We start from the raw sequence: 14515 nt of genomic DNA on the forward strand, positions 1-14515 counted from the left end.
CCAGCACCACTCTAATGTTGACTGTGATATACTGTGCCTAGAGGGGCACGTTTAACAGAAAGCGCGACATTGGCCATGCTGCAAAACCATTCACACCAATGCTGATGTTTGTAGTTCTTCCCTGATAGGGAGGGTACGAGCATGAACTCGCATTGTGACTGAGCTGTGGGAGTATGGGGTTGTTGAGAGGCTGCGTGCAGCCAAGATTCAATCCATTGAAAGTAAATGTCAAGATGATTTGCAGTCAGCACCTGGCTCCTCTCCTGATATACATGACACTCTGTGTGACCGGCTGCGTGCTATAAAGCTGCAGAACGGACCACTCCTGCCTCAATAATCTTCTCGCTCTCTCTGGTTACAGATGCTTTGATCTCCCCGACGGTCGGAAGCATGGACAGGCCTAGCACGCTGACTCAGACCTCGGTGTTGCCTTTCTCCGACCCCGATCACGCCCTCCACATCCTGCAGGGCATCAACGAGCTGCGGGTGGAGGGCAAGTTCTTCGACATGACCCTGTCGGCGGACGGCCAGGATTTCCCGTGTCACCGGACGGTGCTGGCGGCCGCCAGCCACTACTTCAGGGCCATGTTCGCGGGCCGCCTGAAGGAGAGCTACGCCGAGCGGGTGGAGCTGCACGGGGTGAAGTCCCCGATCCTGGGCCTGCTGCTGGATTTCTCCTACACCGGCCAGGTCACCGTCACCCAGGGCAACGTGGAGCCGCTGGCCCGGGCCGCCGACCTCTTCCAGTTCCCCTCGGTCAAGGAGGCGTGCTGCGCCTACCTGGAGCGGCAGCTGGACGTGGCCAACTGCCTGGAGATCCAGGAGTTCGCCGAGGCCTACGCCTGCCGCGGTCTGGCCGAGAACGCCAAGCGCTTCATCCTGCGCCACATCGTCGAGCTGTCCGCCGAGAAGGAGTTCGAGGCCCTGCCGCAGCGCCGGCTGCTCGAGTACCTCTCCGATGACCGGCTGCACGTCGACAAGGAGGAGGCGGCCTACCAGCTGGCCCTGCGCTGGGTCAAGGCCGACCCCAAGCGGCGCCTCCGCTTCTGGCCCGAGCTCTTCGAGCACGTGCGGCTGCCGTTTATCCGCCGCTTCTACCTGCTCGCGTACGTGGAGAGCGACCCGCTCGTCTACTACTCACCCCGCTGCCTGCAGCTCATCCACCAAGCGCGGGCCTTCCAGTCCTCCGAGTACGACCGCCACGACTACCCGTGCGAGAGGATGAGGGCCCGGCCCTCCACCGGCCTCGCCGAGATCCTGGTGGTGGTCGGCGGCTGCGACAAGGACTGCGACGAACTGGTCACCGTCGACTGTTTCAACCCGCAGACCGGGCACTGGCGGTACTTGGCCGAGTTCCCCGATCACTTGGCCGGAGGCTACAGCATCACCGCCTTCGGAAACGACATCTATGTGACCGGTAAGGAAGAGGGCCTTGTCCTATCGGCCGCTGAACTACTTGAGTCTGGTCCCTGTTGCCCAGGGAACAGGAGTAGGCCTATCTCTTCCCTCTCTCCCAATTCCATTAAAGTATCTTTATTTCCACCCCATGCCTTTAGGCTCCTGAGGCAGATACAATATGTATTTATGTCCGTTTCCATGACCAGTTTTCCAGCTTGTTGCCTAAAGCTATAGTGAAGGTAACCACTCTGCATCAAGCATGCTTGACCAGGAGACGCTACCGCTTTTACCACTTGCCATAGGTGAACAAAAACAATTTACAAGTTGATAATCATTCTGTTTCACTGCATGATGAACCTACTTTCTGTCACCATCACATCCTGAAGTGGGACATGAACCCGGAGCTTCTGGTTCAAACTTTAGGCTGGTAGCCACTGCTTTAAAATATCTTTCCATTCGGTTAGAGTTACTAAGTCTGTACCACAATCTACCCTAGTCCAAATAAAAACCGAAAGAACTGTGGATGCTGTAAATCAGAAGAGAAATCAGAGTTAACATTTCGGGTCTGGTGAGGAAGGGTCACTGGACCTGAAACATTAACTCCAATTTCTCTGCACAGATGCTGCCAGATCTGCTGAACCTTTCCAACAACTTCTGTTTTTTGTTTCTGCTTTAAGCCAGCCTCTCTATCATCCTTAACCCAAGAAAAATCCATCTCTGACAACACAGAAGGAATCAACCTATTGTGTCTGTCATCCCTTTAAAACAGTGATAACTTTTTAGAATTAGAATTAAGTTTATTGTCATGATTTTACAAATGCAAAAAGTTTTGAAAAGTTTATGAAGTTACCACTTAACGGCACCATCTTCGATACCTGGGTACAGGACCTTTTTGAAATGAGAAAAATGAAGAAATAAAAAGTTCAGCATTACACTGTTTCAAGCATATTGTGCATGCCTCGCCTTCAGATCGCTCCTTCAGTCTGTGCCAGCCTCAACCTGGAGCTGCCTGTTCTCTGCCATAGCAGATGCTGGGAGACCTCACCCTCCGCCACATTGGGCCCACTCGCCCTGCGATGGCTCAAATCCACTGCGCTGGGTTCACACTCCTCCGCACTGCACAGAATGTAAGTAAATTAAAATACAAAAAAAATGTTTAAAATGTCCAGAGCAGATAAGTCCTGGGCAGGATCCTGCACACTCCACTACTATTTCACCACCGGCTTGAAAGTTTCAGCTGGTCCTCAGTACTGAAATGAAATAAATTACATGGGTCATAGAAATAAGTGAAAATTGCTTCCTCATTTTACTTTTAGATTAGATTAGATTCCCTACAGTGCGGAAACAGGCCCTTCGGCCCAACCAGTCCACACCGACCCTCCGAAGAGTAACCCGCCCAGATCCATTTCCCTCTGTCTAATGCACTTAGTACTATGGGCAATTTAGAATGGCCAATTCACCTGACCTGCACATCTTTGGACTGTGGGAGCAAACCGGAGCACCCAGAGGAAACCCACGCAGACACTGGGAGAATGCGCAAACTCCACACAGACAGTTGCCTGAGGCTGGAATCAAACCTGGGACCCTGGTGCTGTGAGGCAGCAGTGCTAACCACTGAGCCACCGTGCTACCCCATTCTGAACAACTTGACTCTTGATGGGGAACAGGAGTTGAGATAAGCTAGGCTATTATTTAATAGAATAAATATGGAGAAATTGCTTCAGTTTACAGGAGAGTCAGTTATCATGGCACATGGATTTAAGATAATTGGTAGAAGATGGGAAATGTTATGTTATGATCTGGGATGGTGTTGTCTTAAAAAATTGGTGGAAGCAGCTTAAGTACTTGAAAAGAAAGATGTTGGTCTCTGGGGAAAAATTCAGGGTAGTGGGACTAACTTGAATAGATTTTCAAAGAATCTGTGATGGGCCCAATGACTTTGTTTCTGGATTCCATCGCTAAAAGAAGTAGTTTTACTCTCTATTAAATCCCTTGAACATTTTAAGTATCTCAGTTACATTGTATTCCTTTGAATGAAGGGTGATTTAAGAGAGAATTTCCCCTGCTCTTCAACAACATGAAGTGGAGTCTTTGAGAACAATTGGAATTTTCTTTCTTTTCAGAGTGATGAATCTGGCAGTTTTAACAGAGTGCTGTTAGGGCTGGGACTTTAAGAGTATTCAAAGCTGAGATAAGCCAATTTCTAATTGTTAAGGGAATCTAGAGTTTTAGGAAAAAAGCTCCTATATCTTATGACCTAACAAGACTCAAGTATTGTATGAATGACTGCACCTCTGACAGTGCAGGACTCCTTCAGTACTGGCACTGGGATGTGTGTTCAAGTATTTGGTTGTAGGTTCAAGCCTTGGTTCCAGGGCTAGAGGCTAACACAGGGCACAGCTGACACTTGGGTCAATCATAGAGATGTGCAGCACAGAAGCAGATCCTTTGGGCCAATTCACCCATGCAGACCAGATATCCTGAAATAATCTAATCCCATTTTGCCCATATTCCTCTTAAAACCTTCCTATTCATATACCCATTCAGATGCCTTTTAAATATTGCAATTGTACCAGCCTCCACCACTTGTTCTGGCAGCTCATTCCATTCTCATACCATCCTCTGCATGAAAATGTTGCTCCTTAGGTCCCTTTTAAACCTTTCCCCTCTCATCCTAAACTTGCACCCTCTAGTTTTGGACTCCCTTAAACACTATCACTTCACAAACCTGATATAATGAATACAACATACAGTAACAGATATCGAAAGTAAAAACGGTTGAAGATATTTGAATAGTTGTGGGTAACAATGTGAGTGTTGCTGGGAAGGCTGTTATTTATTCTCTATCCCTTGCTGCTGAGTGTGCTTTAGCTTCACAGATACTCTAATGGCCCAATCAAAATCCAAACTATGTTGGGTATCCATTCACTTATTAAGCAGAGACTATCTTAAAGATGGCTAGGCAGAACTCTGCATGTTTTTTAATAACACGGTGCAGTGCACTGGCAAACTATAACTTTAGAACTCGTTGGATCTGTCCTGGTTTTCATGCTGAATTCTAGGTGCTTTGAGGTTGCTGAAGGTGCAGTCCCCCAGTGACATTGATGGGAAATGGTGTTGTATTTCAGTAGTCCCAGTCTGTGTCAACTCTACGTATATATCATGTCAACATGGCAGATCATACAGCTATTTTTAACTGTGTGAAATCCTTGGTACTGAGAATTTATTTATAATTAGCAACTACCAGTGAGGCAAGATGTAAATTACACCTTCACGGGTTAAAAATCTCTCCGTGATGGTTTGTGACCATGCTAGGCTTTAGTGGGCTATGACCTGAGGCTGTTCTCAGCTCTGACTTCTTGGGGTGCTGTGTTCTGCTGAGAGCTGCCTGCTTGCCATGTATTTGTGCCTGAACTTTGCCACTCAAGGATTGGGGGACAGCTGGGCACCCTGAGGAGCGAGTGGAATGTTAGATGTGAAATGTTGTGTCTGTGGAGTCTGCCAGAGCAACACATCCGACCCTAAGGATGTCAGAGGAGTGTTCAGAGTTGGTAATTGAGACTTAAGCTCTTGTGTTTTATAAACAAGATCATAAAGGTCAAGGAAAAAGAGGGACCTTCTTGTTTTGTTTTTCTAAAAGGCCAGGTCGAAAGCTGCATTGAGTGATTACAGAGCTGAGATTCTCAATGACAATAATGCTAGGAAGAAGGATAATGGTTTTGAGGAAAGACTGGAAATATTGGGATTGGTTCCACTTCGGTGGAAGAGCCAAGAGATTTAAGAGGGTTTTATATTGAGTAGCTTTGAACAGAATAGAAAATCCTTCTATTGTCACGTACTGCAGTACAGAAATACTGGAGTACAATGAAAAGTTTTTAAAATGGCTGCCTCTAATGGTGCTATCTTGGATACAATACCTAGGTACAGATCTTAGATAAAAGAGGAATAAAACGAAAAGTAGCAGTATTACTTAGTGTCTAAAAAATAAGTTAGAAATAAAGTCTGGTAAACAATTTCAAATAGACATTATGTTGCAGCAGCTCAGCAAGCTCATGGTCTGACTGCCCATGCCAGGCCCAGTCAACAGCTGTCCCGCTCTGCTCCAAGCTTCCAGTCCACTCCGCACCAGCACTATGCTACACCAAGGTAAGTTGCACTGCTGTGGGGCTTGGGTTTCCCCTTGTGCTGCCCTGGGACTGCTAAAAAGGAAAACAAGAACAGGCAGAGCAGAGGAGCTATATTGCTGCAAGTTTTTAGTGAACAGGGAAACCACTTCTATTCAGGGAATTCTTGATCAGGAGCATTAATTTTCCTCAGTGCAACTTAGAATACAATTTTGGAAACCTTCTTTTACACTGAAGGGCAATTGGAGGATGAAATACATCACCCCAAGGAATGGTTGAGACAGAGACTATTGTAGCCTTTAAGGAGAAGATGGGATGTGGTTCAGATTCTCGTACAGCACAGATGCAGTAGGCATAATGGCCTCTCGCTGAGCTGGAAACTGGGATGAAATGTGTTGAACTTGGTTGTGATATTAGCACCTTTCACCGCCTTGGTGTTCCAAAGAAGCTTATAGCCAATGAAGTACTTTTTGAAATGTAATATTGGAAGTTTGCACAAAGTAGGATCCCACAAACTGTAAAGTGGTGGTGACCAGATAATCTGTTTTAGTATTGTTAATTGAGAAATAAATATTTGCCAGTGACTGGGATAAGTGTGTTATTCTTCAAAGCAATTCCATAGTTCTTTAATGTCGACCTGAAAGGACAGCCAGGACTTTGGTTTAAAATTTCATCTGAAAGATGGCATTTCCGACCGGGCAGCATACCAGAGTGTTAGCCTATAAGCCTGTTGGGTGAGACTGAACCGGTCAGATTCTGAGGTGAGAGTGCTATCCACTAGCATGGAGAATGACCAGTTGATCTTGGGAGGGAGAGGAACAGTCAATGAGTGCTATGTCTTCATTATGTTTGTTTTTGTCCAATAGGTGGTTCTGATGGGACATCACTGTATGATTGTGTGTGGCGTTACAATTCCAGTGTGAACGAGTGGACAGAGGTTTCGCCCATGCTGCAAGCCCGAGAATACCACAGCTCTGTGGTACTCAAAGGCCATATCTACATCATTGCCCATGACAGCCTGGAGCGCTACGATCATAGCCTCGACAGCTGGGAGGCCCTGCAACCCATGCCCTATCCCATGGACAACTGCTCAAGTACAGCCTGCCGGGGAAAACTCTATGCCATCGGCACTCTTGCTGGTAAAGAATCAATGGCCATTCAGCGTTATGACCCTGAGATTGACTCATGGAGTGTTGTGGTTTGTGGTTCGTTACCTCCGTGGTCATTTGTGCCGAAGACAGTGACACTCAATGGACTAATATATTTTGTGCGGTGAGTTTAAATTGGTTACTCTGTGTGAGAAGGGCTTACTCTTCACAAGGGAACATGTGTAAACAGAATGCCATGAACCTTTTTGGAGTAAGGTTTACCCCCCGACTCTTCATGTTGCAGAGCAGCTGCAAAGGTACCTCGCCCTGGCTTGTATACTTCATGGATAAATTTGAAACTATACAACTGTGCTGCCATTACAGCATGGTTTGATCTGTTGCTAATTCCAGACATGTGTTTGCTACCTTTTCTTTTCTAGTCATTGACATGCAATCACAGGTCCACACTGTTCAGCTTCCTTTCCTTTTGATAGTTTTGCAGTTTTACGTAGATGCGACTAGATTGATCATTGATTAAGGAGAATGTTGTCTCTCCTTTGGGCTTATTTCTAGATTTTTCATAGTGATTTAATTCATTCTAGATTCCTTGTCCTATTGAGAAACATTATTTGATGGGCCAAATGGCCTTCCCCCATTGGTGTTTGACTATAGTTTTCAGTTCACCGAATGTAATGTAAAGTGGGTGTCCAAATGCTTTCATTTTTCAACTGTCAGTGTGAAGGGCAAGGCTGTAAGTATAGGGAATGCTGGATGACTAGAGAAATTGAGGCTCTTGTCAAGAAAAAGAAGTCATATATGAGAGAGGAGAGAGGCAGCTGGAATCAAGTAAAAATTCCTAGAAGAGTGTAAGAGCAGAAGGTGTATACTTAGGAAAATAAGGAGGGCAAAATGGGGATATGAGATAGCTTTAACTAATAGACCTGAGAATCCAAAGATATCTATTAATACATTAAGGACAAAAAAGTAACAAGGGAAAGAATAGGTCCCCTTAAAGATGAACATGGCTATCTGTGGAACCACAGGAGATGGGTGAGACACTAAACAAATATTGTGCGTCAGTATTTACTCTGGAAAAAGGCATAGCTAGGGAGCTTGGGGAAATAAACAGTGCTGTCTTGAAAAGAGTTCATTTTACAGAGGAGAAAGTGCTGCATGTCTTAAAATGCATAAAAGTAAATAAATCCCCAGGATGTGATCAAGTATTTCCCAAAACCTTGTGGGAATCTAAAGAGATTGCTGGGCCCCTTGCTGCAATATTTGTATCGCCAATAGCCAATAGGTGATGGAGAACTGGATGTTGGCTGATTTGTGACCTTACTTCAGAAAGGCTGTAAGGAAAAGCCAGGGAACTATAAACCTGTGAGCCTTGGGTCATTGGTAGGTAAGTGAAGGGGATTCTGAGGGACAGGATTTACATGCATTTGGAAAGGCAGGGACTGATGAGGGATAGTCAATATGATCTTTTGCATGGTAAGTCATGTCTTTTGAAGCGATGACAAAGAAGATTGTTGAAGGCAGAGCGGTAGATCTTGTGTAGATGGACTTCAAGCATTCAACAAGGTTCCACGTGGTAGTCTTGCTAGTATGGTTAGATCATGTGGGATCCAGGGGAGCTAGCTATTTGGATACAAAATTGGCTTGAAGGTAGGGGATAGAGGGTGGTGGTGGAGGGTCATTTCTTGGATTGGAGGCCTGTGACCAGTGGTGTGCTGCAAGGGTCAATGCTGGGTCCACTGCTTTTTGGCATTTATATAAATGATTTGGATGTCAATATAAGAGATATGGTTAATATGTTTACAGATGACACCAAAATAGATGTTGTAGTGGACAGTGAAGACATTATCTCCCAGTCCAAGGAAATCTTGGTCACTTGGGCCAATTGGATAAGGAATGGCAGATGGAGTTTAATTTGGATAAATGTGAGGTGTTGCATTTTGGTAAGGTAAACCAGGGCAGGAAATGTACATTTAATGGCAAGGTCCTGGGGAGTGTTGCTGAACAAAGAGACCTTGGGGTTCAGGTGCATAGTTCCTTGAAAGTGAAGCCCCAGTTAGACAGGGTGGTGAAGAAAGCATTTGGCGCACTTGCCTTCGTTGGTCAGGACATTGAGTATGAGAGTTAGGGCGTCATGTTGTAGCCGTACAGGGTTTTGGTGAGGTCACTTTTGGAATACTGTGTACAATTCTAGTTGCCCTTCTATAGGAAAGATGTTTTTAAATTTGAGACAGTGCAGAAAAGATTTATAACGATGTTGCTGGGACTGGAAGGTTTGAGCCAAAGGCTTTTTTTTTCCCTGGCGTGTCAGAGGCTGAGAAGTGACTTCGGACATTTATAAAATCATGGGGCAGCATGGAGAGGATGAATAGCCAAGGTCTTTTGGATGTGGATATTTGTGCGCGAGTCCAAACTAGAGGACGTAGTTTTAAGCTAAGAGGAGAAAGATTTAAAATAATCTGAGGAATAACTTTTTCCACACAGAGGATGGTGCATGTATGGAATGAGCTGCCAGAGGACGTGGTGGAGATGGGTACAATGACAATATATGAATAGGAAGGGTTCAGAGGGACATGGGCCAAATGCTGGCAAATGGGACTAGGTCAGATTGGGATGGTTGATTGGCACAGATGAGTTGGACCGAAGGGTTTGTTTTCTTGCTATATGACTCTGAAATCATTTTCAAATGGCTGTGTCTCGATATTAAATCACAGGTTCCCAGCAAACCTCTATGGGAGGTAGGCGGTGAGGTTTATACTAGTGACTCACAGACTTGCGTCATTTCTGGTATCTGTTCTGCATTTTCCTCCTCTTACCTTGCCGTATCCAATTGTAGCTGGTCTTTCATCACCAGAGCAAGAGGTGTCTGAAACACTACCCATGATCCTTGGGAATTGTTTTCTGGACCAGCAAATTCTATTGAATCTTCACTTCTTTTGTCAACTGATTTATTGTAATTCAATTAGTCTTAACATTTGGGAAGGGCTGTTTCTTTGTGAAAAGATCAAAATTTCCATTTATGTTAGCATTTATATTTGTGTCTTTTAGCCATCTCAAAGCCCTTCCAGCCAATGTTGTAATTTTTAGAATGGTACAGCACAGAAGGAGGCTATTCAGCCCATCATGCCTTCACGGATCCTTTTGAAGAGCAATCTAGTTAGTCCCACTCCCTCACTAGTTTCCCAGATTCCTGCAGATCTTCTCCTCTGTACTTATCCAATTCATTTTTGAAAGTTACTACTGAATGTGTATCCAGCACTATTAATATTTTCCAAATCCTAACCACATTCAAGGTAATTTTCCTTCTGCCGTTCACCTTTAAATCTGTGTCCTCTCATTAAGTCTTAAGCCAATAGAAACTGTTTTTCTTTTTCAACTCATTATTAGAAATTTCTGGCTAAATTCTAACACTGAATTCCAAGATCTGTTGATATTAGCAACGTGAAATACTTGAGAGTTAATGGTGACTGATTCACACGCTGTGACCTGTGTCTATTCTGTTCACCCAAGTGATCCAGTGAAGATGTGAATCTTTGATAGAGCAAATCTAATTGGTGGTCAAACACTAACTGCTTCCTGTCCCCTGCCCCATTTATTATTATCCCAGCCAAGATTGGTCAAAATGACATAAATCCGAGAAACCCAGGCTAGGCCCAATGTGCAGCCTGAAACGTAAAGCTCTCCTACACTGGGACAGCTCCCATTGAGTGACTCTGGTTGCCTGGTTTCCATTGACCAGACTATGCAATTTGGGGGCATTCAACGTTTGGTTAAATTTTTCATCTGTAGTTCAATGATCTTGACCTCTTATCATTATCTATTTCTTTTTAACATAAACAGCTGTGTCTGTTTCATGGCAGTATTCAGCACAGATGAATTCAGTTCATCATTCCTCTGCCATTTCTTTTAAAAAAAACTCTCCAATTAGTCCGCTGCCCTGACCTTTCACCACTATCTGACCGTTTTTTTTTCTTTTCAAGCATTTAGCCAATTTCAGTTTTGAAAGTTGCTACTGAATCTGGCAGTGAAATACAGATAACAACTTGTTTTGCAGAAAGAAAAAAACTTCTCCTTGTCTCCCTTTCTGTCTGGTCACCCAATGGAAGGAATGAGGAGCTGCTGTACCACCTGCTGCTGTCAGCCACAGTCAAGCACTCACCCAGTAAACAACTGGACCTGAATTAACTGGAGACAGGGTGTTTGTTTTCCAACATGAGCAACAACCGTTATCTAATCATGTTGCTTACTGCATGAATTCTGATTCATAGTAACTTTGTTTTATCTGTCAGCTTTCTTCCTCCTCTCTTGAAGCTTGCTTGGCTACAGTTCCATATGTGCCAGTACCTCTCTTCAGTTGAGCCCATACACTGATTATCATGGGTCACAGAATCGGAGGTGTTATAGTCTAAATTTGAATGTAATATTCATACGTAGTTTTATGGGGGGTTGCCACAAGAATGCTCTCACTGTCTGTCACTCGCACTCACACACACTGTAGCCTAGAATCATACAGTGCAGAAACAGACTTTTCAGTCCAAATCAATAGTGCCAACCAGTGCAGTGGTAGTGTCCTTATCTCTGATCCATGAGGCCTGGATTCATATTTTATTTGCCCCAGAACTGTGCAATAACATCTCGAACAAGTTGATTGGAAAATATCTATGATAGTGACTACACTTCAACACTGCTTCATTGCTTGTAAAATACTTAAAGATATCGAGGCTGTGAATTATTCTGTATAATTTTTTTTCTCTCTTAGAACAGGATATAATATGAGTAAAATACAAGGCATGGGTTGTATTGAAGAGTTTTATGCAGACTGACTTTTTGTGGATACATATTCTGTCAAGCTGTTACGCTCATGGTTATATCCTGGTGGCATCTGGTTTGATTGCTAAACACACTGTCTTCCTCTTTTCTCCACAGGGATGATTCTTCAGAGGTTGATGTGTACAACCCAACAAAGAATGAATGGGACAAAATTCCACCCATGAATCAGGTAGTGTGTGTGTGTTTTGGAAGTGGGGAGGCAGATGTATGTAGGGTGGATGGTACAGTGTGACCAGCTACATTCAAATTGGGTGACATTTTGCAATCAATCTGAATTGAACCACCTGAGTCCCAGCATGTAGTAAGAGCTGAGCAGAGTAGGAGGAATAGGGAAAGGAAAACTGGGTGGTTGGAGGTGAGGTGGATGGGAAAGACCAGAGTGTACATGTGGACGAAGTTGCAGAGCTGAGAAAGCCATGGAGGAATTTGAAATATAGGATGAAAATTCTGAAACTAAGCTTGCTGCATGGCTGAGGTATATCCCTCCTTTTAGTCTCTGTACTTTGTAGAATGTTTCCTTATTTTGAATGTGTATGTTCAACGATGTTTTCTCTGCACTGCAGGTCCACGTTGGTGGCAGTGTGGCTGCCCTGGGAGGAAAGTTGGTGGTTTCTGGCGGCTATGATAACACATTTGAACTATCCGATATAATCGAAAGCTATGACTTTCAGACTGGTTCCTGGAGTGTAGTGGGGCGACTCCCACAGCCCACCTTCTGGCATGGAACTGTCAGCATCTTCCGACAGTTCATGCCCACCGCCCAGGTTACCTTTGAAGGGACCCTGAATGACAACCATAACAATGAAATAAATGCTCTGAACTTAGCTCGGTATCGAAGACACCTTCATAATGAGAACCTCCGCCTATAGCACTGTCTAGACTGGAGTGAAGACTAATATCTCCTACAGTGAAATCTGCTTGGATTCTTTCCGAAACCAACAGATTTGTAACACATTACAAAAGCTCACCATCTAATTCTGTACTGGCTCGTGTCAATTGGACAATGACCTTTCCCGGTTTATTGAAAAGATCGTCCCTGTTGGACCAAAAGTAGTCACTTCTCCCAGTTGGATTGGGTTTTGTCTGAAATTGCTCATCTTGACACAACTGTGTCATTCATTGTCTGCTGGCTATGTTTAGTCTGGCAGGTTTCACTGTATCTGTTGACCGATTCTGTTAGGAGATGCGACAATTTTGTCTTCTCCTTTGGACACGTGCTTGTTCCTAAGCATTGCTTGAAAAATACTTGCTTTTACGTAACGTCAGATCACATTGTAAAATGCTTCACTTGCAATTATTTTACTTTTGAAGTGCAACAATGTAAGAAAATAAGGTAGCCGTTCTGTACACAGCACGAACACGTGAACAGCAACAAGGTTAATGTGGTTTTACTAGTCGTATTGAAGGACAAGTATTGGAGAGAACCAGACAGCCAGAGAACTCTTCAAGTTGTCCTGTAGGTTTCTTGAGGCTCTTATCTGCCCAGGCAGACAGAGGTTGAGTGTACATACTATTTTGTTTTCTATTTTGTTCCAGCCTTGTGAAGTCAACTATATTTTTACTGATTTTAAGTTTTCTACGAGTGTGTTGGGATACAGTGAAGAACCAGGTGAACACTATGTGCTATTTACTGGGTTTTAATGAAGACATACAATGTAGTGTTTAATGTTTACGCAAAGAAGTCACAATGTGAGTTCCAGTTGGAAGGTATGCTAAGTGTGTAAAAGGATTGGCAATGACTAGCTCCAGAAAAAGCTTGCCAACAGCCCTTTGATTTTACTGATTGCTACATTTTAAGGCTGGATCTAACCTGATTAAAATCTGACACCAAGTGAGCAAATCTGTACAGTGGAGAAAGCTCGTTTGGAATGTGGAATTGGGGTCATGTTGCCTTGGATATGGCAAGTTGGTACTGGTGCACTTTAATCCTACGGGATGTCTTTTAATTTGCCTCAAATTTGCTGCCCCATTACCAACCCCACCCTCTTTAGCAGTAGCAGGCTTGTTAGAATTTCATAAGGGTAAAAAAAAACATTCAGTTTTGGTAGGAAAAATACATATCAAGGAGTTCCACTCGATTTTCTAGAAACACTGCCAGCTTGTTCCAAAATAGCTCATCCACTCCATTTTGGAGTGGACAGAAGGTATCGAATATATATATTTAGTTTTATATATATTTCTATTTATAAAACAGTAGAAATAGAGAGTTTGCAATTAAATGTTCAAGAGTCACTAATTCAGTAGAAAGATATGGTTGTTTGTTTGCAGCTTTTTGAACCTGGAAGTAAGTATTCCCAGTATCTATTTTGAGGTAACTTGGATAGAACATGAAATAAATATTATTTGCTGACATTATTCCATGTCCAATTGTTTGAAATATTTTATTTAGAAATGTGTATTTAAAAAAATAGCAGTTCTATTTTACTACCTTTTTTGCCTTTCCCTATTTGTACCCTAAAGATACTGCCTCTCTGAGGCACAGAATGCAGCAGTGATTGCCACTCGGACCTATCTTAACATTCTGTGCATTTTGGCAGGTTATTTAACTGAAAATAAGACTGAAGCTGTCCTTGTTCAGCAAATATAATTAGGAACAAGAGCCCCCCCTTTTTTTTCCCCCTCCTCTCTTTTTCTCAGTCTGAGGCACTGATCAGATTCAATACAGGATGGCTGAGTTAAGTTTGATGTACAGAGCAAGGATAGAACTGATGCTTTTGTTGATTTTTGTCAAGCTGAACTCAATTTGGATAAACTTTCAGATGTTGGAGAATGGGCAGTTTCATTTTTTATGTATATACCTGAATCTGAATAAAATCTCCATTTAATATTGAACCTAAAAATGGTCACCTTGAAGGAGAAAATTAATACATTTTAAAGGTAGGACATTGTAGTTTCCCTTTCCAGATTCTGTAAATTCTAAACACTTCCTGGTTTTTTCTTGTTTTAATGCGTGTTATTTTGTTTGATGTGTTGTAGCTTATTGTACACAAACTTTACATTGAGAAGTTGTATCACACAAAATTCACTAAAATAAAATGTCTACTCTGAAGGAGTTAACTT

At 43.4% G+C, this 14515-nt stretch overlaps 1 protein-coding gene across 3 annotated transcripts in view; it reads left to right on the plus strand.

Moving 5' to 3' along the window:
- klhl21 (kelch-like family member 21) overlaps positions 1-14507 on the plus strand; it is a 43260-nt gene extending 28753 nt beyond the window's left edge. For 2 of the 3 annotated variants that reach the window (XM_087980415.1, XM_087980416.1), the window contains exons 2-5: positions 362-1417; positions 6389-6794; positions 11552-11624; positions 12019-14507. In XM_087980415.1, the coding sequence (XP_087836541.1) occupies positions 391-1417; positions 6389-6794; positions 11552-11624; positions 12019-12324 (1812 nt within the window). In that variant the 5' untranslated portion in view covers positions 362-390 and the 3' untranslated portion in view covers positions 12325-14507. Of the gene's footprint in view, positions 1-211; positions 222-361; positions 1418-6388; positions 6795-11551; positions 11625-12018 lie in introns of those variants that run through there. The other variant, XM_043675978.2, reaches the window with a different exon arrangement.
- Positions 14508-14515: the final 8 nt, after the last annotated feature.

Source organism: Chiloscyllium plagiosum, unplaced genomic scaffold (assembly GCF_037043375.1).
Source record: "Chiloscyllium plagiosum isolate Xiang-an unplaced genomic scaffold, Cpla_swu_hap1 HiC_scaffold_37, whole genome shotgun sequence".
Lineage (NCBI taxonomy): Eukaryota > Metazoa > Chordata > Chondrichthyes > Orectolobiformes > Hemiscylliidae > Chiloscyllium > Chiloscyllium plagiosum.